The sequence below is a fragment of the Eleutherodactylus coqui genome, chromosome 11 (genome assembly GCF_035609145.1).
Source record: "Eleutherodactylus coqui strain aEleCoq1 chromosome 11, aEleCoq1.hap1, whole genome shotgun sequence".
In the NCBI taxonomy this organism is placed as follows: Eukaryota; Metazoa; Chordata; class Amphibia; order Anura; family Eleutherodactylidae; genus Eleutherodactylus; species Eleutherodactylus coqui.
The window spans coordinates 137,433,543-137,456,488 of record NC_089847.1 but is presented as its reverse complement, the minus strand read 5'-3'; the positions used below and the strand labels follow the sequence as shown (position 1 = coordinate 137,456,488).

Below are 22,946 nucleotides of genomic sequence, written 5' to 3'. Positions count from 1 at the left end.
GCGGTAAAGGTGGGGATGCCCCGTAAGTGGTGCTGCAGCGGCGGTCGCTCTCTATCCGCCATGCTTACATGAGACGAGATGCTGCTCCTTCGGCTGCTGCAGGCTGAGTCCAGCGGCTCCGCTCGGGCCAGGAGCTCCTCCATGACAGCCATCAGGTCTGCCTGCACCACCAGGTCCAGCTGAGCCTTCAGGTGTTCCAGCTTGTCTATGGGCAGCACCTTCCGGGCCTGGATGACAGAACAGCGGTTACACGCGGCCCACCCACAGACATCGCTGTGCGGACGCGGACCCTCACTCACCTTGCTGGTAACTATGGCGTTTTGGAATATATGGCAGACTCGGACCGCCAGGTCCCACAGGCTCCGCTTCATGAGGCGCTCCACACATCGGTCCACGGGGAGCAGAGAGAGGTGCGAGATCTTCCCATCCGCGTGGAGGCAGAAGAGTTCATTCTTGTAGACGGATATATCCTGGATACCTGCAGAGGGAGGAGCCTGCTTACACTGCGGGCAAAGATGGCCGACACCCAAAACAGACCAAATGGCCCCTCTGCCTAATGAGGCACAACAATGGCGCAGCTATAAGGGTCACATAGTAAGATACATCCCAAACCCAAGGAGCCCCACGGGCCGCTCTCTGCTCATTCATTGCATTGCTATGGGGTCCGGAACGTTCTAGATCCACCCTGTGCATCTAAAAAGGGAATCCATCACTATCTACACCGACCGTCCCTTTATTAGAGACCCCCATCTATTTGGGTTGGATTCTTTGGCCTTCAGAACCTGCAGCGATTCCTCGCGGTGTAGACTCCACTCGGTGATGAAATGGTCCTGCAGGAATATCGGCCCCTGCGGACAGGAAGCTATTTGTAGCTGCTGGAGATTAGATTGCGGTGCTGACATGTTCTGACCAGCTGACAGGAAGGGGTCAGCGATTCATGCTGCTTGTGCCAAATTCTGACCTCCCATCAGCAACAGAAATCTGGACCCATCTGACCGGGGGATGTTTCTCTGCTGCTCAGTGATACAAGTTTTGCGCTCTTTTGCCCGCTGGAGTCTTCCTGTTTCTCTTAGACACAATGGCGCTGGAACTGGTCGTCCGCTGTTATCCCATCCGTGCGGTGGAACGGCGAGTTGTGCGTTCGGACACGTTAGGTGGAGCTCCAGCGTTGTATTCAGCTGACTGTGCAGCCTGTTGGTCAGAGCGATTCCTGACATCCTCCTCCGACCCCTTTCAGTGATGAGTTGTTTCCGTCCGCAGGATTTCCTCTCGCTGGATTTTCTCCTCGATCGCGCCATTCTCTGTATACTCTCCACACAGTTACATGAGACACCCCCGCAGTTGGCAGTGAGCCCCCGGCTAGTCTAGCACCGATGACCGGCCTCGTTGGAAGTCGCTGCGATCGCTGGATTTTCCATCCAATGTGGATTCACACTGAAATCGATCCGCGGAAAACTTGTCCCATAATGATATGCCGCACTCCGGGGTCACGGGGAGAATTACCATACAGGGGGCGCCAATCGTGAGAGGGCCGGGGGCTCTGATAAGGGGCAGTCAGTGTATATAGTATTCGTGAACGTTGCGGTCCTTGCGAGATTCACTGATGTAACTAACAGAATAATAATTTTACATTCTCAGCTCGGGGCGACTCTTCTATTACACATCTGGTAAAAATGAGGCCTGGAGGAACAGTAAGCGTCCTTGTTGCCCATAGCAACCAATCACAGCGCAGCTTTCACTTTACCTCAGCAGTATGTGTCAGCTGATTTCTGATTGGTTGCTAGCGGCCCCTCTAATTCAGAGACTGTGAAGGGGACGACAGTCAGGCAGTAAGAGGTGTGCCGGACTAGTAAGTACCGCATTACTCATCATCATAGCGGGCACCTACCTCTAATGTGACTCCACAGCAGAACCTGGACATTCTGGGGGATGAACACGTAGACGGCGCGGTCCGTCCAGGTGAGGACGCTGTGATCACTGCCAAGACAACGACATGTTAGTACTGTTATCATAATCCGCTCCAGAGGACGAGGAAAACCTCCTCACCTGACATACAGGAGCTTGGGGAATGCCACAGACTGAGGGGGACCCGGCGAGGAGTCATACTGGGGGTCCGACCTGTAGGGGCAGAAACAAGTCTAATCATACAGTCCGGAAGACCGACGCCATAACCAGGAGCCGCCCTCCCCGCTACACAACCATAGCAGGAAATGGGAAAAGTGCTGCATTCTGGCAGCCACCACCAGGAGGGGGGAGCCCCCTACCTACAGCTATATACACAGCCACCACCACGAGGGGGGAGCCCCCTACCTACAGCTATATACACAGCCACCACCACGAGGGGGGAGCCCCCTACCTACAGCTATATACACAGCCACCACCACGAGGGGGGAGCCCCCTACCTACAGCTATATACACAGCCACCACCACGAGGGGGGAGCCCCCTACCTACAGCTATATACACAGCCACCACCACGAGGGGGGAGCCCCCTACCTACAGCTATATACACAGCCACCACCACGAGGGGGGAGCCCCCTACCTACAGCTATATACACAGCCACCACCACGAGGGGGGAGCCCCCTACCTACAGCTATATACACAGCCACCACCACGAGGGGGGAGCCCCCTACCTACAGCTATATACACAGCCACCACCACGAGGGGGGAGCCCCCTACCTACAGCTATATACACAGCCACCACCACGAGGGGGGAGCCCCCTACCTACAGCTATATACACAGCCACCACCACGAGGGGGGAGCCCCCTACCTACAGCTATATACACAGCCACCACCACGAGGGGGGAGCCCCCTACCTACAGCTATATACACAGCCACCACCACGAGGGGGGAGCCCCCTACCTACAGCTATATACACAGCCACCACCACGAGGGGGGAGCCCCCTACCTACAGCTATATACACAGCCACCACCACGAGGGGGGAGCCCCCTACCTACAGCTATATACACAGCCACCACCACGAGGGGGGAGCCCCCTACCTACAGCTATATACACAGCCACCACCACGAGGGGGGAGCCCCCTACCTACAGCTATATACACAGCCACCACCACGAGGGGGGAGCCCCCTACCTACAGCTATATACACAGCCACCACCACGAGGGGGGAGCCCCCTACCTACAGCTATATACACAGCCACCACCACGAGGGGGGAGCCCCCTACCTACAGCTATATACACAGCCACCACCACGAGGGGGGAGCCCCCTACCTACAGCTATATAGACAGCCACCACCACGAGGGGGGAGCCCCCTACCTACAGCTATATAGACAGCCACCACCACGAGGGGGGAGCCCCCTACCTACAGCTATATAGACAGCCACCACCACGAGGGGGGAGCCCCCTACCTACAGCTATATAGACAGCCACCACCACGAGGGGGGAGCCCCCTACCTACAGCTATATACACAGCCACCACCACGAGGGGGGAGCCCCCTACCTACAGCTATATACACAGCCACCACCACGAGGGGGGAGCCCCCTACCTACAGCTATATACACAGCCACCACCACGAGGGGGGAGCCCCCTACCTACAGCTATATACACAGCCACCACCACGAGGGGGGAGCCCCCTACCTACAGCTATATACACAGCCACCACCACGAGGGGGGAGCCCCCTACCTACAGCTATATACACAGCCACCACCACGAGGGGGGAGCCCCCTACCTACAGCTATATACACAGCCACCACCACGAGGGGGGAGCCCCCTACCTACAGCTATATACACAGCCACCACCACGAGGGGGGAGCCCCCTACCTACAGCTATATACACAGCCACCACCACGAGGGGGGAGCCCCCTACCTACAGCTATATACACAGCCACCACCACGAGGGGGGAGCCCCCTACCTACAGCTATATACACAGCCACCACCACGAGGGGGGAGCCCCCTACCTACAGCTATATACACAGCCACCACCACGAGGGGGGAGCCCCCTACCTACAGCTATATACACAGCCACCACCACGAGGGGGGAGCCCCCTACCTACAGCTATATACACAGCCACCACCACGAGGGGGGAGCCCCCTACCTACAGCTATATACACAGCCACCACCACGAGGGGGGAGCCCCCTACCTACAGCTATATACACAGCCACCACCACGAGGGGGGAGCCCCCTACCTACAGCTATATACACAGCCACCACCACGAGGGGGGAGCCCCCTACCTACAGCTATATACACAGCCACCACCACGAGGGGGGAGCCCCCTACCTACAGCTATATACACAGCCACCACCACGAGGGGGGAGCCCCCTACCTACAGCTATATACACAGCCACCACCACGAGGGGGGAGCCCCCTACCTACAGCTATATACACAGCCACCACCACGAGGGGGGAGCCCCCTACCTACAGCTATATACACAGCCACCACCACGAGGGGGGAGCCCCCTACCTACAGCTATATACACAGCCACCACCACGAGGGGGGAGCCCCCTACCTACAGCTATATACACAGCCACCACCACGAGGGGGGAGCCCCCTACCTACAGCTATATACACAGCCACCACCACGAGGGGGGAGCCCCCTACCTACAGCTATATACACAGCCACCACCACGAGGGGGGAGCCCCCTACCTACAGCTATATACACAGCCACCACCACGAGGGGGGAGCCCCCTACCTACAGCTATATACACAGCCACCACCACGAGGGGGGAGCCCCCTACCTACAGCTATATACACAGCCACCACCACGAGGGGGGAGCCCCCTACCTACAGCTATATACACAGCCACCACCACGAGGGGGGAGCCCCCTACCTACAGCTATATACACAGCCACCACCACGAGGGGGGAGCCCCCTACCTACAGCTATATACACAGCCACCACCACGAGGGGGGAGCCCCCTACCTACAGCTATATACACAGCCACCACCACGAGGGGGGAGCCCCCTACCTACAGCTATATAGACAGCCACCACCACGAGGGGGGAGCCCCCTACCTACAGCTATATAGACAGCCACCACCACGAGGGGGGAGCCCCCTACCTACAGCTATATAGACAGCCACCACCACGAGGGGGGAGCCCCCTACCTACAGCTATATAGACAGCCACCACCACGAGGGGGGAGCCCCCTACCTACAGCTATATAGACAGCCACCACCACGAGGGGGGAGCCCCCTACCTACAGCTATATAGACAGCCACCACCACGAGGGGGGAGCCCCCTACCTACAGCTATATAGACAGCCACCACCACGAGGGGGGAGCCCCCTACCTACAGCTATATACACAGCCACCACCACGAGGGGGGAGCCCCCTACCTACAGCTATATACACAGCCACCACCACGAGGGGGGAGCCCCCTACCTACAGCTATATACACAGCCACCACCACGAGGGGGGAGCCCCCTACCTACAGCTATATACACAGCCACCACCACGAGGGGGGAGCCCCCTACCTACAGCTATATACACAGCCACCACCACGAGGGGGGAGCCCCCTACCTACAGCTATATACACAGCCACCACCACGAGGGGGGAGCCCCCTACCTACAGCTATATACACAGCCACCACCACGAGGGGGGAGCCCCCTACCTACAGCTATATACACAGCCACCACCAGGAGGGGGGAGCCCCCTAGCTACAGCTATATACACAGCCACCACCACGAGGGGGGAGCCCCCTAGCTACAGCTATATACACAGCCACCACCACGAGGGGGGAGCCCCCTACCTACAGCTATATACACAGCCACCACCACGAGGGGGGAGCCCCCTACCTACAGCTATATACACAGCCACCACCACGAGGGGGGAGCCCCCTACCTACAGCTATATACACAGCCACCACCAGGAGGGGGGAGCCCCCTACCTACAGCTATATATACAGCCACCACCAGGAGGGGGGAGCCCCCTACCTACAGCTATATATACAGCCACCACCAGGAGGGGGGAGCCCCCTAGCTAAAGCTATATATACAGCCACCACCAGGAGGGGGGAGCCCCCTACCTACAGCTATATATACAGCCACCACCAGGAGGGGGGAGCCCCCTACCTACAGCTATATATACAGCCACCACCAGGAGGGGGGAGCCCCCTACCTACAGCTATATATACAGCCCCCACCAGGAGGGGGGAGCCCCCTACCTACAGCTATATATACAGCCACCACCAGGAGGGGGGAGCCCCCTACCTACAGCTATATATACAGCCACCACCAGGAGGGGGGAGCCCCCTACCTACAGCTATATATACAGCCACCACCAGGAGGGGGGAGCCCCCTACCTACAGCTATATATACAGCCACCACCAGGAGGGGGGAGCCCCCTACCTACAGCTATATATACAGCCACCACCAGGAGGGGGGAGCCCCCTACCTACAGATATATATACAGCCACCACTAGGAGAATCTCTGTGTATGCAAATCTGCGCAGCCACCAGTAGGGGGAGCTCACTGCCTACATGCCTTTACAGCTTTCATTGAAGTTAATAGGAGCGATATAAACACCTGTGCAATCATGCCCCCCAGTGGTAGATGCCAGTAGCTGTCACAGGACTCATGCTCTATTGAGAGTCCTGGAGAATTTACCTCTGAGGAAACCTATAAATGTGTAATAACAGCGACGAGTTATTAACGGCGACCAAAATCAGAAGGAGATCGTTAATTACCGCGTGTTGATGATCGGCAGAGGGGGAGCGGACAGGAGCTGCTTGAACTGGTGAGTACTTTGCACTTCTCCTTCAAAGTTCACTTCCCACATCCTGGACCCGGGCCGGGCGCAGTATATGAGCGGCTGCTGGACCCCGGAGCTCCGCCCTCCTGGGAAGAAGCAGGCCCCGTATTCGCCATCTCTCTCCTTGTTCCCAATTTTCCAGAACTTCTCCCTAGATGACAGATAAAGATTGTATCCAAATCACCATCTCCATCAATGCCCCTATCTGCCACTACCCAGCCCTTCCATGAGGGGGCACCCTCACTCCTCACCTCTCAGTGTCACACAGATAGGAGCGGGTCAGGGAGGAGATGAGCAGACGGCCGTCCATATAATCCAGCTGCACCACACGGGAGTCCACGCTGGTGATTATCTGAACCGGGAACATCACAAAAGCAGCGGCGGCCTGGGCAGGAAAGAGTTAAGATAGCATTAAAAGGCACGAGAGGGGCTCCAGGGTCCCCTTAATCTCCAGTCCTTGCTGCAAAACAAGTCAACTCTCCATGCACCAACCTCCTGCTGAGCATCTGCTTGTATAAAGCAGCTCATCTGACCAAGCAGAGCTGCTGTGTAAAGCATGGGGGACAAAGAAAAAAAATAGCAGCAGGAACCTCTGGAGAAAAGTAGGAAGCGGATATCTAATGGAGTCCTTGATCATAGCTGTACTCTGATGTAGCAGAGCCAAAGCAGCCAACATTGAAACTATATAGCAGCTCAGTATTACCCAGAAGCCTTCACCTCCACATATATTTTAGTGCCAGCAGGGTGCAGCTGCCCTTCAAGGCAGGAAGTTATAGAGCTAAGGTGACCAGACGTCCCGCTTTAGGACCCCGTGTCCCGCTTTCCCCAGGGTCTCAAGCCGGACAGCCATTTGTCCCGCTTTCGGGGTGCAGGGTCACCTTGAAGGTGGATGCCGCAGCTCCCCGGCTGGTAATCACTCAGTGGTGCTGCTGCCAGATACACACACTGACGGCAGAGGGGTGCATCCAGGATCTTCCTCCCCTGACCTCATTGGTTCCACGCAAGTAGACGGTCGGCGCACACACCTCTGCCCGCAGCAGCACCGAGAAAGGGAGCAGCAGCGCTCTGAAGAGCAGGAGAAGGCAAGTATATCTGTTTCAGGGGGAAACTATTAGTACTGTAGGAGTCACTTACTTCTGGGGTCAATATAGGGTACACTATTAGTAATAGTGTTCCTTATATCAGCCCCAGTGGTAAAATTTCTACTGGGGCCACCATTAGCTCCTGGGGCCCCTGGGGGGTTCACCATCACTACTGGGGCCCCTGGGGGGGTTCACCATCACTACTGGTGCCCCTGGGGGGGGGGGGGGGGTTACCATCACTACCGGGGTACCTGTGGGGGGTCACCATTACTACTAAGGCCGCTCTGCTCGGTGCAGCACACCTCTAGCTGACTTACGGTATGTTTACACGCGGTGGAAATGCTGCGGAACGTCCACAACATAACTTTCCATGGCAAATTCCGCAGCATTTCTACATCCAAAAAAACTGTCAGAATCCCAGAATCCGCACCATCAGTACCCGCAGCTGACCTCATACTATGCGGGGCTCCCCTCACCTCCTCCGAAGGCTTCCTGCTGTCAGCGCTCCCCGGCGTCCGGTTCCCAGTGGCCGGTAATGCCTTACCTGATCAGCGGCGCCACATCTGACCAGACCTCTGGGAACCGGAAGCCAGGGGCGCTGACAGCAGGAAGCCTTCGGAGGAGGTGAGGGGAGCGCCGAATTGTATGAGATCAGCTGCGGGTACTGATGGGGCGGATTCTGACTGTTTTTTGGATGCAGAAATGCTGCAGAATTTGCTCCCTGTACTTTTTAGAACGACAGAGGTAAAATCCATACCACCCCGCCCCAGTGTCCAGCCCCCCGACCACCGCCCCAGTGTCCAGCCCCCCGACCACCCCCCCAGTGTCCAGCCCCCCGACCACCCCCCCAGTGTCCAGCCCCCCGACCACCCCCCCCAGTGTCCAGCCCCCCGACCACCCCCCCCAGTGTCCAGCCCCCCGACCACCCCCCCCCGTGTCCAGCCCCCTGACCACCCCCCCCCAGTGTCCAGCCCCCTGACCACCCGCCCCAGTGTCCAGCCCCCTGACCACCCGCCCCAGTGTCCAGCCCCCTGACCACCCCCCCCAGTGTCCAGCCCCCTGACCACCCCCCCCCAGTGTCCAGCCCCCTGACCACCCCCCCCAGTGTCCAGCCCCCTGACCACCCCCCCCAGTGTCCAGCCCCCTGACCACCCCCCCCAGTGTCCAGCCCCCTGACCACCCCCCCCAGTGTCCAGCCCCCTGACCACCCCCCCCAGTGTCCAGCCCCCTGACCACCCCCCCCAGTGTCCAGCCCCCTGACCACCACCCCAGTGTCCAGCCCCCCCCCCCGACCACACCCCTTTGCCCAACCCCCCTGACCACCACCCCAGTGTCCAGCTTTGGCCCTGGGAAAATCTGGTCACCTTAATAGAGCAAAAGAAAAGCATCCAGTAAAGGTCCATTAATCCGGCATCTATGGAGGTAACGGACGCCGGATTATCAGACCCACATACATGAATGGCCATTGCAGGTTATCAGGCGGTTTTGTTCTCACCTTCCCTTGCTTGGAAGAGTTTAATTTGATGGCAGACACTTTGCCCACATGGTCGCCGACAAACACCCGCAGTACCGCAGAGTCCCAGCAGAGGGCAGTCACTTTGCGTCCCTTGTGCTCAGAGGACACGTATATCCGCTCCGGTTTCCCACGACGTTCCTGGTTTAGTTCCCAGACGACTACGATTCCCTGACTGCAGGAATGGAGCCAAAGTGTCAAAGTGGAGCGAAGGACACTAAATCCAATCAGCTGTAACTTATCACGTGGTGCTCTCTGTTATCAGCCAATACAGGCAGAGGAGAGGACGGAGATTCTTGTATATCACAAGCCCAGAATCTCTATAAGGCTTCATAGCGTATATTAGGCACAATCCTACAAAAGGCAATACAACACAGCGCCCCCCAGAGGAGTCAAGCTGTTGATGAGCCGTCCTCAGTTGTTGATCAGTGGGGGTTGGTTGCCCGTGACAAGCTGTTTGAAGTGAGCGCCACTGCCTTACCAAGCACAGCGCCGTACGCTATATAATGGTGGTCACTGGTATGGCAGCTCAGATGAGTTGCTCTCAGGTCATGTGACTGATGCCACGCTGCGAGCTCTTCAGGCAGCTGGTCATCGGGGGTCATGAGTGGCAGACGCCACTGATCACCCATGCTAAAGTAATAAATTAGTCCCGGAAAACCCCAAAGTCCCCGCAAAGGGAAAGTCCAGACTGCTAGGAATGACGTGAATAAAGTGAAGAGTTCTACAACGGTCTAACGGATCTCATGTTTCAGTTGCGCATTTACAAGCTGATTGTCTGATTCTCGGCGGCCGCTCGCTGTCTGATGGGAGTTTCTTGGGCGCGGCTTTAAAGGCATTCGCGTGATTTCACACAAGTGCTAAAATGCATGTATACAGTAAGAACCACAGCGCGCCACGCAAATATCAAGAGGTAAGACTTGGTGTCTGGATGCAAACTTGGATGTTCTATTCACTGACAGCAAGCAGACTTTTTGAAAATGAATCGCAGGAAAAACAAAACTATATTAGTAAATTGGCCAAATGATCCTTCACTGGTTGTGTTGTACCTGGTCGCCACCGCCACAAGGTCGTCATCATGGGGGCAGCAGGTGACCCTGGATATGGCGCCCTCCTGGAACCGCAAAAAGAGTAAAAAACATTACTGGCCGGATTGTGTTATAACAAAATGTCTGCAGACCCGAGAAGCCCCAAAAATACAGACCCCCGTGTACCTTGTGGGTGAGGAAAAGCCGCTGTTTCCAACCGTCCCTCTGGATGAGGTTCAGCCCGCCGCCGGAGCTCCCAAGAGCCAGCCATCTTCTGGACACGGCCAAACACGTACACTGCAAACACAAACAGCGCGTCACACCCCACGCACACGGGGGGGAGCGCCGCCCGTCCGCCAGACCCCACGCACACGGGGGGGGGGGAGCGCCGCCCGTCCGCCAGACCCCACGCGCACGGGGGGGAAGCGCCGCCCGCCAGACCCCACGCACACGGCACGCCCGAAGTATTGTGTGTCAAGGATTGCCTGGATATTTTTGGTAGCGTGTTCCAGAGGACCGGTGCTGCTCTGGAGAAGTCTTGGAGGCGGGAATGAGAGGTTTGAATTAAAGGAGCGTGCAGTCTGGTTTCATTAGCAGAGCGGAGAGCGTGGACTGGGTGATGGATTGAGATGAGGAATACAACGTAGGGTGGCACGGTGTTGTGGATGAGGGATACAATGTAAGGTGGCGCGGTGCTGTGGATGAGGGATACAATGTAGGGTGGCGCTGCGCTGTGGATGAGGGATACAATGTAGGGTGGCGCTGCGCTGTGGATGAGGGATACAATGTAGGGTGGCGCGGTGCTGTGGATGAGGGATACAATGTAGGGTGGCGCTGCGCTGTGGATGAGGGATACAATGTAGGGTGGCGCTGCGCTGTGGATGAGGGATACAATGTAGGGCGGTGCGGTGCTGTGGATGAGGGATACAATGTAGGGTGGTGCTGCGCTGTGGATGAGGGATACAATGTAGGGCGGTGCGGTGCTGTGGATGAGGGATACAATGTAGGGTGGCACGGTGTTGTGGATGAGGGATACAATGTAGGGCGGCGCGGTGCTGTGGATGAGGGATACAATGTAGGGCGGCGCGGTGCTGTGGATGAGGGATACAATGTAGGGGGTGCTGCACTGTGGATGAGGGATACAATGTAAGGCGGCGCGGTACTGTGGATGAGGGATACAATGTAAGGCGGCGCGGTGCTGTGGATGAGGGATACAATGTAGGGTGGGGCTGTGCTGTGGATGAGAGATACAACGTAGGGCGGCGCTGTGGATGAGGGATACAATGTAGGGCGGTGCTGTGCTGTGGATGAGGGATACAATGTAGGGCGGTGCTGTGCTGTGGATGAGAGATACAATGTAGGACGGTGCTGTGGATGAGGGATACAATGTAGGGCAGCGCTGCGCTGTGGATGAGGGATACAATGTAGGGCGGCGCTGTGCTGTGGATGAGGGATACAATGTAGGGCGGCGCTGTGCTGTGGATGAGGGATACAATGTAGGGCGGCGCGGTGCTGTGGATGAGGGATACAATGTAGGGCGGTGCTGTGCTGTGGATGAGGGATACAATGTAGGGTGGCACGGTGCTGTGGATGAGAGGTACAATGTAGGGCGGCACGGTGCTGTAGATGAGGGATACAACGTAGGGCGGCGCGGCGCTGTGGATGAGGGATACAATGTAGGGTGGCGCTGCGCTGTGGATGAGGGATACAATGTAGGGCGACGCTGTGGATGAAGGATACAATGTAGGGGGCACTGTGCTGTGGATGAGGGATACAATGTAGGGCGGCGCGGTGCTGTGGATGAGGGATACAATGTAGGGCGGTGCTGTGCTGTGGATGAGGGATACAATGTAAGGCGGCGCGGGGCTGTGGATGAGGGATACAATGTAGGGGGCGCTGTGCTGTGGATGAGGGATACAATGTTGGCTGACACGGTGCTGTGGATGAGGGATACAATGTAGGGCGGCACGGTGCTGTGGATGAGGGATACAATGTAGGGCGGCGCTGCACTGTGGATGAGGGATACAATGTAGGGCGGTGCGGTGCTGTGGATGAGGGATACAATGTAGGGCGGCACGGTGCTGTGGATGAGGGATACAATGTAGGGCGGCGCTGCGCTGTGAATGCAGTGACCGGCACAGGGCAGAGGCGTCCGAGTAGCGGCTGGTCAGGAGGATGAGCCTGGCTGCTGCATTCAGGATGGATTGGAGGGGGTAGAGTCTGCTGCGGGGGAGGCCGGTCAGCAACGAGTTGCAATAATTGAGCCGGGAGTGGATGAGGGCAACAGTAAGCGTTTTTAGCGTCTCCACGGTGAGAAAAGAGCGGATTCTTGCGATGTTCTTGAGGTACAGCTGACATGTTTGGGCCAGAGATTGGATGTAGGGGGTAAAGGAGAGATCAGAGTCGGATCTGACCCCAAGGCAGCAGGTGTGCTGGGAGTTATGGTGCCACACACTGAGATGGAGATGTCAGGAGGAGGTCGGTTAGTGGAGGGTGGAAATACCAGGAGGTCAGTTTTAGAGAGGTTTAGTTTTAGGTAGAGAGAGGACATGGTGTTAGAGACAGCGGACAGACAGTTGGTGGCGTTCTAGTGGAATGTTGCTGTGATGTCACGGGAGGACGTGTATAGCTGGGTGTCATCAGCATGCATAATACACATATATATATATATATATACACACCCCTTCCTGGATGCTCATAGTGTAATACCTTCAATCTGCTGGAGTCTAAGCGCAGAGCTGACAGCAAAGGGTCAAGAGAGTCAAATTCTGCCAGAACATGGCTGGAGGCTTCCGACACGGTGGCACTCATGGAGGGACTGCGCCAATGTTACTGCCCCCGGCTGCACATCACATTCCCTGGAAGGAGTGTAAATACATTATATTGGAGTTACTTGTATCCAGAAACCATTTTCACAGTGAAGATTCTTGTCCTTTTCTTAAAAATAACCGTTATTAATACTACATTAAAATAAAGCAAAACCGACAGACGAACAAAAAAGCAATCAGTTCCACCTATTGGGTGAAGGGATCATTTATGGAGACGGCGCGGCACAGACTAATTCAGGACATGCAGTGATGTACCCGTCACCTATAACAGGGGCGGACTGTCCAAAAATAGTCATAAAGTAGAAGCAGCATCGCTGACCAATGATCAGGACACCCCAGCCATTCCTGAAGCTCTCTGGTCGGCGCGGCTCTATAAGGTCCTACAGGAGGGGATTTTGACATCTTCTAATAAACCTTCTACTCCAAAGCAAGATTCAAACTGTTTTAAATAGCAAAAGGAGAACTCACCTCCAAAAGTCTAAAGCATCCAATCCAAGTGTGGGGATCGAGTCACATGACTCCGGCTCTGAGGGTGGGTGGATCTACAATGATCCCCAACAGATACAGGATCACCCAGCCCAGCTCCCCTCCAGCCAAAATAACAATGTAGCATCCCCAGCCTCTGCCGCACACTGAACATAACTTGTATCCAGCAGTCACATATATCACACATGTTCTAATACCGCCCGGTCACTATCCTCCCGGTGTAACTCTACAGCATCAGGACAACAACCAAAAGCATCCCGTGTGACCAGCCGCAGAGTCCCAGTCATGGGACTCCTCTATTATAGGACTTGTAAAACTTCAGAAGAGGAACCACTTCAGATTATGAAATAATCCACAGCATTACTGCTCTATTAGAGGGGGAGGGGAGGAAAAGTTCAGGACTTTTAAAGAGTTTCAGACTTTAAAGTGAGATTTCAGTCTCAGGGAAAATTAACATCAGAGGCAACCTTAACAACAATAGAACTGCTACAATACTGCCCCCCCCCCCCCATGTACGAGAATACAACTGCTACAATACTGCCCCCTATGTACAAGAATACAACTGCTACAATACTGCCCCCCCTCCCATGTACAAGAATACAACTGCTACAATACTGCCCCCCCCCATGTACAAGAATACAACTGCTACAATACTGCCCCCCCCCCATGTACAAGAATACAACTGCTACAATACTGCCCCCCCCCCATGTACAAGAATACAACTGCTACAATACTGCCCCCCCCCCCATGTACAAGAATACAACTGCTACAATACTGCCCCCCCCCCATGTACAAGAATACAACTGCTACAATACTGCCCCCCCCCCATGTACAAGAATAGAACTGCTACAATACTGCCCCCCCCCCCATGTACAAGAATACAACTGCTACAATACTGCCCCCCCCATGTACAAGAATACAACTGCTACAATACTGCCCCCCCCCCCCCCATGTACAAGAATACAACTGCTACAATACTGCCCCCCCCCCCATGTACAAGAATACAACTGCTACAATACTGCCCCCCCCCCATGTACAAGAATACAACTGCTACAATACTGCCCCCCCCCCCCATGTACAAGAATACAACTGCTACAATACTGCCCCCCCCCCCATGTACAAGAATACAACTGCTACAATACTGCCCCCCCCCCATGTACAAGAATACAACTGCTACAATACTGCCCCCCCCCCATGTACAAGAATACAACTGCTACAATACTGCCCCCCCCATGTACAAGAATACAACTGCTACAATACTGCCCCCCCCATGTACAAGAATACAACTGCTACAATACTGCCCCCCCCCATGTACAAGAATACAACTGCTACAATACTGCCCCCCCCCCTCATGTACAAGAATACAACTGCTACAATACTGCCCCCCCCTCATGTACAAGAATACAACTGCTACAATACTGCCCCCCCCCATGTACAAGAATACAACTGCTACAATACTGCCCCCCCCATGTACAAGAATACAACTGCTACAATACTGCCCCCCCCCATGTACAAGAATACAACTGCTACAATACTGCCCCCCCCCCTCATGTACAAGAATACAACTGCTACAATACTGCCCCCCCCTCATGTACAAGAATACAACTGCTACAATACTGCCCCCCCCCATGTACAAGAATACAACTGCTACAATACTGCCCCCCCCATGTACAAGAATACAACTGCTACAATACTGCCCCCCCCATGTACAAGAATACAACTGCTACAATACTGCCCCCCCCATGTACAAGAATACAACTGCTACAATACTGCCCCCCCCCCCATGTACAAGAATACAACTGCTACAATACTGCCCCCCCCCCATGTACAAGAATACAACTGCTACAATACTGCCCCCCCCCATGTACAAGAATACAACTGCTACAATACTGCCCCCCCCCCATGTACAAGAATACAACTGCTACAATACTGCCCCCCCCCCATGTACAAGAATACAACTGCTACAATACTGCCCCCCCCCCCATGTACAAGAATACAACTGCTACAATACTGCCCCCCCTCCCATGTACAAGAATACAACTGCTACAATACTGCCCCCCCTCCCATGTACAAGAATACAACTGCTACAATACTGCCCCCCCCCATGTACAAGAATATAACTACTACAATACTGCCCCCCCCATGTACAAGAATATAACTACTATAATACTGCTCCAATGTACAAGAATATAACTACTATAATACTGCCCCTATGTACAAGAATATAACTACTATAATACTGCCCCCCTATGTACAAGAATATAACAACTATAATACTGCCCCCTATGTACAAGAATATAACTACTATAATACTGCCCCCTATGTACAAGAGTATAACTACTATAATACTGCCCCCTATGTACAAGAATATAACTACTATAATACTGCCCCCTATGTACAAGAGTATAACTACTATAATACTGCCCCCTATGTACAAGAGTATAACTACTATAATACTGCCCCCTATGTACAAGAGTATAACTACTATAATACTGCCCCCTATGTACAAGAGTATAACTACTATAATACTGCCCCTTATGTACAAGAATATAACTACTATAATACTGCTCCCTATGTACAAGAATATAACTACTATAATACTGCCCCTTATGTACAAGAATATAACTACTATAATACTGCCTCCTATGTACAAGAATATAACTACTATAATACTGCCCCTATGTACAAGAATATAACAACTATAATACTGCCTCCTATGTACAAGAATATAACTACTATAATACTGCCCCCTATGTACAAGAATATAACTACTATAATACTGCCTCCTATGTATAAGTATATAACTACTATAATACTCTCCCTATGTACAAGAATATAACTACTATAATACTGCTCCCTATGTACAAGAATATAACTACTATAATACTGCCCCTATGTACAAGAATATAACTACTATAATACTGCCCCCCATGTACAAGAATATAACTACTATAATACTGCCTCTCATGTACAAGAATATAACTACTATAATACTGCCTCCTATGTACAAGAATATAACTACTATAATACTGCCCCCTATGTACAAGAATATAACTACTATAATACTGCACCCTATGTACAGGAATATAACTACTATAATACTGCCCCCTATATACAAGAATATAACTGCTATAATACTGCTCACTGGGCACTGGTCTCCTGTCGCGGTAGTAACTGTGTGATTTCTTCTGTACTCAGCGCTGCGGCTTCTCTTCGGTCACATTATATGTCCCCGGGGATCGGCGTTCTGGGCTGATCCTATAGTGAGTCGTCTTCTGTCCTCAGGCGCTTCCTGCGCGGTATTGATCATATTTCAGGGTCTCATCCTCCTCTGAAGGTCATTGCAGCAGTGATGGGACAGACTGTGGCGCCGCTCGTCTCTGTGTGGTTACATACATTGTCCTGGGATACGTTTATAGTGCCCCCTGGGCGGCCTGTTCCTGAGCCCGGGGTGGCGGTTCGCCCTCAGGCCTCGCTAACACTAGCATTTTGCTTTCCGTTTGGCTGATTCGTCACGGAAACAGAAAAACAGAAAGCAGACATCTCGGATACAATAGCGCTACAAATGGCGTGTATACGAGGCCCCCGTCGCCAGGAGGTTCCCTCACATCAGCCATGTTTTGCTGCTACATTGTGGGGGACAAAAAAAATAATCACGGGTTGCTGAATATTGCCGCGATTTGCGATATTTGTAGCCCACGTTTCCCTTCCTTTCTGTTGCATCACTACGTTTTCATGCGATATAACTAATCCTACTGCCAGAGCCCTAAAATAAGCCCTAGCTGCATGAAAAAAACAATACATCACCTGACAGGTGCTTTCCGCTCCGCCGCACGTCTCCTCCACAGCTCTGGCAGACTTGCTTGGAGTTTTCAGTCAGCGCTTCCGGGATTGGAGTTTCAAAATCCCCGCCTCCAGTAAGCGCTGGCTGTGATTGGTTAAGCCACGGCGCTTGAGAACCAATCACAGCCAGCGATTACTGGAGCCACGGCTTATTTTCAGGGTAGGGCTTATATTTCAAGCTCCCCTCAAAATTCCAGGCAGAAGAGCGCTACAAAGTTGCACGACTTGGTAGTGCCACAAAAAAAAAACCGCAATATTGCAAGAAAACCCAGCGATATTGCACAGAACGGAGCTGCGCTATCACTACAATGTCCCCGCGGCGATATCGCTGTCCCCGTGTTAAAGAGGCCTAAAGGCAATATCTTTAGGGAGATTTTCGAAGCCCACGCAGATATGGTTTGTGATGAGATTTGAACCGACGGCCGGCTGCACACGAGCGGGATGGTGTCCGCACGCGGGAACCCAGCGGTGACCCAGCAGACCTGCAAAATCTGTACTGCGGATGAACGCGGCGCTCGCCATCCGTCACGCACAGCATATTTGTATTTCCTGCGGCCCATCTGCAATGCTAATTACGGATGGCCTGCGGGTCGGATGGCCTCCATGGACTTCTATAAAGGCCGTCCGCCGCAATTTGAGCACGCTCCGATTTTTCCTCCACTCGCAGAATACGCAGCTAGTTTCCGCGGGTGTGAAATATAAAGTTAAGGTACATACCTGTCAATGCGTGCGGACGCCGACCGCGGATCCTGCAATAGGGATCGGGCTGTGTGATCCCCGCCTAAGACCCCAGCACTGCAAGGCAGCAGCGCTAACCACAGTCACTGACCACCCCTCCCCCGCCATTGTGGGTAATGCAAGTCAGGAGATTCCTGTTTCCAGCAGTTTTGGCCCTGAATGGGGGAGAGGAGCAAAGATCAGTCATGTGACCCTCATCCCTCGTAGGAACCGCGAATTATGGCATTAACGGTAGAAGAGAGGCAATCTTGGTGCAGAAGGGGTTAAAAGATCAATATCGCCATCGGAGTGGGTGAGGGAAGCAACGCGAAGAGTCGAGCTGTCAAATCAGTAGGCAGATGAGAGAAGCTTCCCCGTGAGGCTCCGCTGGAGGCACCGCGACCTCGACAATCGGAGACCGCTGCCACGTGTGGCGCGACTGTTGGTAGTGAAGGTGGCCGGCGGCAACCCAAGTGACAGCAACAAGTCATCTGCACTGTTCGTACATATACCGCGCATGGAGGGTATCTGAGCTTCGCCGATCCGTACACCGCGCATACGACATATCAGAGCTTTGCTGACCCGTACACCGCACATACAGCGTATCTGAGCTTCGCTGATCCGTACACCGCGCATACAGCTTCACTAATACGTATACCGCACATACAGCGTATCTGAGCTTCGCTGATTCGTATACAGCATATCTGAGCTTCGCTGATACGTATACCACACATACAGCTTCACTAACACGTATACCGCACATACAGCGTATCTGAGCTTCGCTGATACATATACCGCACATACAGCTTCACTAATACGTATACCGCACATACAGCGTATCTGAGCTTCGCTGATTCGTATACAGCATATCTGAGCTTCGCTGATACGTATACCACACATACAGCTTCACTAACACGTATACCGCACATACAGAGTATCTGCGCTTCGCTAATACATATACCACACATACAGAGTATCTGCGCTTCGCTAATACATATACCGGACATACAGCATATCAGAGCTCCGCTAATACATATACCGGACATACAGCGTATCTGAGCTTCACTAATACATATACCACACATGCGACATATCTTGCTCTAATACACATACAATATATCAGACAATCTCCTGAGTATTCTGCCTCACACGTCTCCGTTGGCCGCAGAGCTTACAATCTAGCAGACGCCAGCACTTACTTGGAGGCTTCTTCCTGGAAGTAAAGTGTTGTGAGAGTTGGAGTCTGAGGATGAGAAGGCGGCGGGGATTGGCCTCTGTAAGCAGAACTGTGATTGACTCTCTATTTGGGGGGGGAGTCACAATGCGGAGTCACATGCCTCTCATCAGTGATCTCATCTGCACACAATGCTGGAAACTCCCCACATGGCAATTCCCCCCAGAGGCATATTAGCCTTTTACTCCCCACTGCTACACGAGCCGACCCAAACAACCAATCAGGAATGGTGCGGATTTGGGGAGTAATATAGATATATGCCCCCCAGAGAATGCAGAATGTGCGCGGCGCCCCGCTCACACCGACGATTCTGCTCGCTGTTTTGCTGTAGAAATCCGCCCCCCAATCTGCAAGCCTAAATGTGGAATTTCATGCAGAATTGCGCTATTTGCTGATCCGCAAGATACATATTTTTGTTGGGAGTGAAGCCGCTCGGAGGCGCGTGCGGTGCGTATTCAGTTTGTAACAACGCAGCTGATTCCATGCGGATTTCTGCCCCTCAGCGGCTTGTCCTGCTGATTCATGGTGTATTTATGTGCGCCAATTCACTCCTATGGCATATTCCGCCGTGTGGCACGCACCAACATGAGGCACAACCGAAAGTCACATGAAAAATCTGCAGGTGTGAATGAGCCCCTCCACTGCGTGTTATGTATACCGGTGTAATATGCTGCGTATGTACGGCCATGTGAATGAGCCCCTCCACTGCGTGTTATGTATATCGGTGTAATATGCTGCGTGTGTACGGCCGTGTGAATGAGCCCCTTCACTGCGTGTTATGTATACCGGTGTAATATGCTGCGTGTGTACGGCCGTGTGAATGAGCCCCTCCACTGCGTGTTATGTATACCGGTGTAATATGCTGCGTATGTACGGCCATGTGAATGAGCCCCTCCACTGCGTGTTATGTATATCGGTGTAATATGCTGCGTGTGTACGGCCGTGTGAATGAGCCCCTTCACTGCGTGTTATGTATACCGGTGTAATATGCTGCGTGTGTACGGCCATGTGAATGAGCCCCTCCACTGCGTGTTATGTATACCGGTGTAATATGCTGCGTGTGGACGGCCGTGTGAATGAGCCCCTCCACTGCGTGTTATGTATATCGGTGTAATATGCTGCGTGTGTACGGCCGTGTGAATGAGCCCCTCCACTGCGTGTTATGTATACCAGTGTAATATGCTGCGTGTGTACGGCCGTGTGAATGAGCCCCTCCACTGCGTGTTATGTATACCGGTGTAATATGCTGCGTATGTACGGCCGTGTGAATGAGCCCCTCCACTGCGTGTTATGTATACCGGTGTAATATGCTGCGTATGTACGGCCGTGTGAATGAGCCCCTTCACTGCGTGTTATGTATACCGGTGTAATATGCTGCGTATGTACGGCCATGTGAATGAGCCCCTCCACTGCGTGTTATGTATACCGGTGTAATATGCTGCGTATGTACGGCCGTGTGAATGAGCCCCTTCACTGCGTGTTATGTATACCGGTGTAATATGCTGCGTATGTACGGCCATGTGAATGAGCCCCTCCACTGCGTGTTATGTATACCGGTGTAATATGCTGCGTATGTACGGCCATGTGAATGAGCCCCTTCACTGCGTGTTATGTATATCGGTGTAATATGCTGCGTGTGTACGGCCATGTGAATGAGCCCCAGCCGGACCTTCACATGTAGCGGAGATGCTGCAGATTCCTTTAACTGAAGTCTGATGATAGCGGCCAAACAAGATCCGCCGGTGTCATATATGTTACGCACTTTATTACTGTGTACATTTTATAGTGTGCCTCTATTTCTGCTCTTTTCATGTTTTGCGCAAAACCACCAGAAGAAAACCTCTAAACCTGCAGCCTGGTGCGATCACGGAAAACACAACTGACCTGAAAATGCAATTGGATGATGGAAGCAGCAGCACAGCGCCCCTAGTGGCCAACAGGCAACACAGACTTCTTGATATGTGTGAACACGGCAGAGTCCATGCGTGTTCCTTATCCGTATGGGCGGCGGTGTCCATCAGTTCAGCCGTGCCGATGACGCCACAGGCAGCCAATGACTGTTGGCTCCTTAAAGGGCCGGTTACACCAACACGTTTTGATCTATGATTTGCAAAACCAAGTTCATGTGATCTTCGGCGGCAGGTAAATCTGCACCAAATGATGCGGAATTCACCCCCCTCATTCGAAAAAGTGGAATCTGCACCCAAAAATTAATCTGCTGCGTCTTCAGACTCCGCCCATCTGTCTAACAAACGCCGTTGTTTCCATCACAGTTGACTAAGCACGAGAGCGAGACGTGATTGTTATGAACTAGTCCGCAGGTGTTCAGCGCCATCCCAGGAAGACGGGATGTACTGCGATTCTTCTATCTTGTAGCATTGCGCTGCGAGAAAAATCGCCCATGGAAATCAGCTCGCTGACAATAATGGGGTGTAGTTTTATGCCAGTGCTCGCATTCGCAGCGCCCAAAATCGCCCGAGAAAATCATCTGTGTTAATGCAGCCTCATCTGTATCCGTCTTCAGCTGCCAAGTGGAGCCAACAAGGAAAGATCAGAGCCGAAGGGGCACAACACTCAGATGAGCAGCACAGCCCCATCATCCCAGTGATCAGCGGCGGTCTCAGGCCCCGGACCCACTGATCAAACAGCCCCTTCATCCCAGTGATCAGCGGCGGTCTCAGCCCCTGGACCCACTGATCAAACAGCCCCTTCATCCCAGTGATCAGCGGCGGTCTCAGCCCCGGACCCACTGATCAAACAGCACAGCCCCTTCATCCCAGTGATCAGCGGCGGTCTCAGCCCCCGGACCCACTGATCAAACAGCGCAGCCCCTTCACCCCAGTGATCAGCGGCGGTCTCAGCCCCTGGACCCACTGATCAAACAGCACAGCCCCTTCATCCCAGTGATCAGCGGCGGTCTCAGCCCCTGGACCCACTGATCAAACAGCACAACCCCTTCATCCCAGTGATCAGCGGCGGTCTCAGCCCCTGGACCCACTGATCAAACAGCACAACCCCTTCATCCCAGTGATCAGCGGCGGTCTCAGCCCCTGGACCCACTGATCAAACAGCACAGCCCCTTCATCCCAGTGATCAGCGGCGGTTTCTGCCCCTGGACCCACTGATCAAACAGCACAGCCCCTTCATCCCAGTGATCAGCGGTGGTCTCAGCCCCTGGACCCACTGATCAAACAGCACAGCCCCTTCATCCCAGTGATCAGTGGTGGTCTTAGCATACGAGCCCCGCTGATTAAACGTCTGATGTCACTCTGACACAGCCGGCGCTGCTGAATGGGCGATATCACAGATTTTCTTATACCAACTTACAGTGAGTGAAAACATCGCAAGTTAGAATGAAACCATTGAAAGTCATTGGTTTCAAACTCCTGCGTTTTCACTCACTCTCACATCACAGGAACGTCTTATCGCCAGCGGAGAAGACCCTTAATCAGCAGTGAGTGAGTTGGGGGTCTATGCCTCTAACTACTGAGTAACTAAG

General features: G+C 53.5%; 1 protein-coding gene across 3 annotated transcripts in view; it reads right to left on the bottom strand.

Annotated features, from left to right (window-relative positions):
- Positions 1-19,504, bottom strand: part of HPS5 (HPS5 biogenesis of lysosomal organelles complex 2 subunit 2) — a 36,301-nt gene extending 16,797 nt beyond the window's left edge. Inside the window, exons 1-11 of one of the 3 annotated variants that reach the window (XM_066583629.1) lie at positions 19,413-19,504; positions 13,049-13,197; positions 10,526-10,636; positions 10,361-10,425; positions 9,294-9,486; positions 6,968-7,101; positions 6,652-6,867; positions 2,047-2,118; positions 1,889-1,977; positions 300-478; positions 69-227 (exon numbers count right to left, since the gene is read on the bottom strand). In XM_066583629.1, coding sequence (XP_066439726.1) covers positions 69-227; positions 300-478; positions 1,889-1,977; positions 2,047-2,118; positions 6,652-6,867; positions 6,968-7,101; positions 9,294-9,486; positions 10,361-10,425; positions 10,526-10,636; positions 13,049-13,150 — 1,320 coding nt within the window. In that variant the 5' untranslated portion in view covers positions 13,151-13,197; positions 19,413-19,504. Of the gene's footprint in view, positions 1-68; positions 228-299; positions 479-1,888; positions 1,978-2,046; positions 2,119-6,651; positions 6,868-6,967; positions 7,102-9,293; positions 9,487-10,360; positions 10,426-10,525; positions 10,637-13,048; positions 13,198-18,213; positions 18,349-19,326; positions 19,349-19,412 lie in introns of those variants that run through there. The other 2 variants (XM_066583631.1, XM_066583630.1) reach the window with 2 other exon arrangements.
- Positions 19,505-22,946: the final 3,442 nt, after the last annotated feature.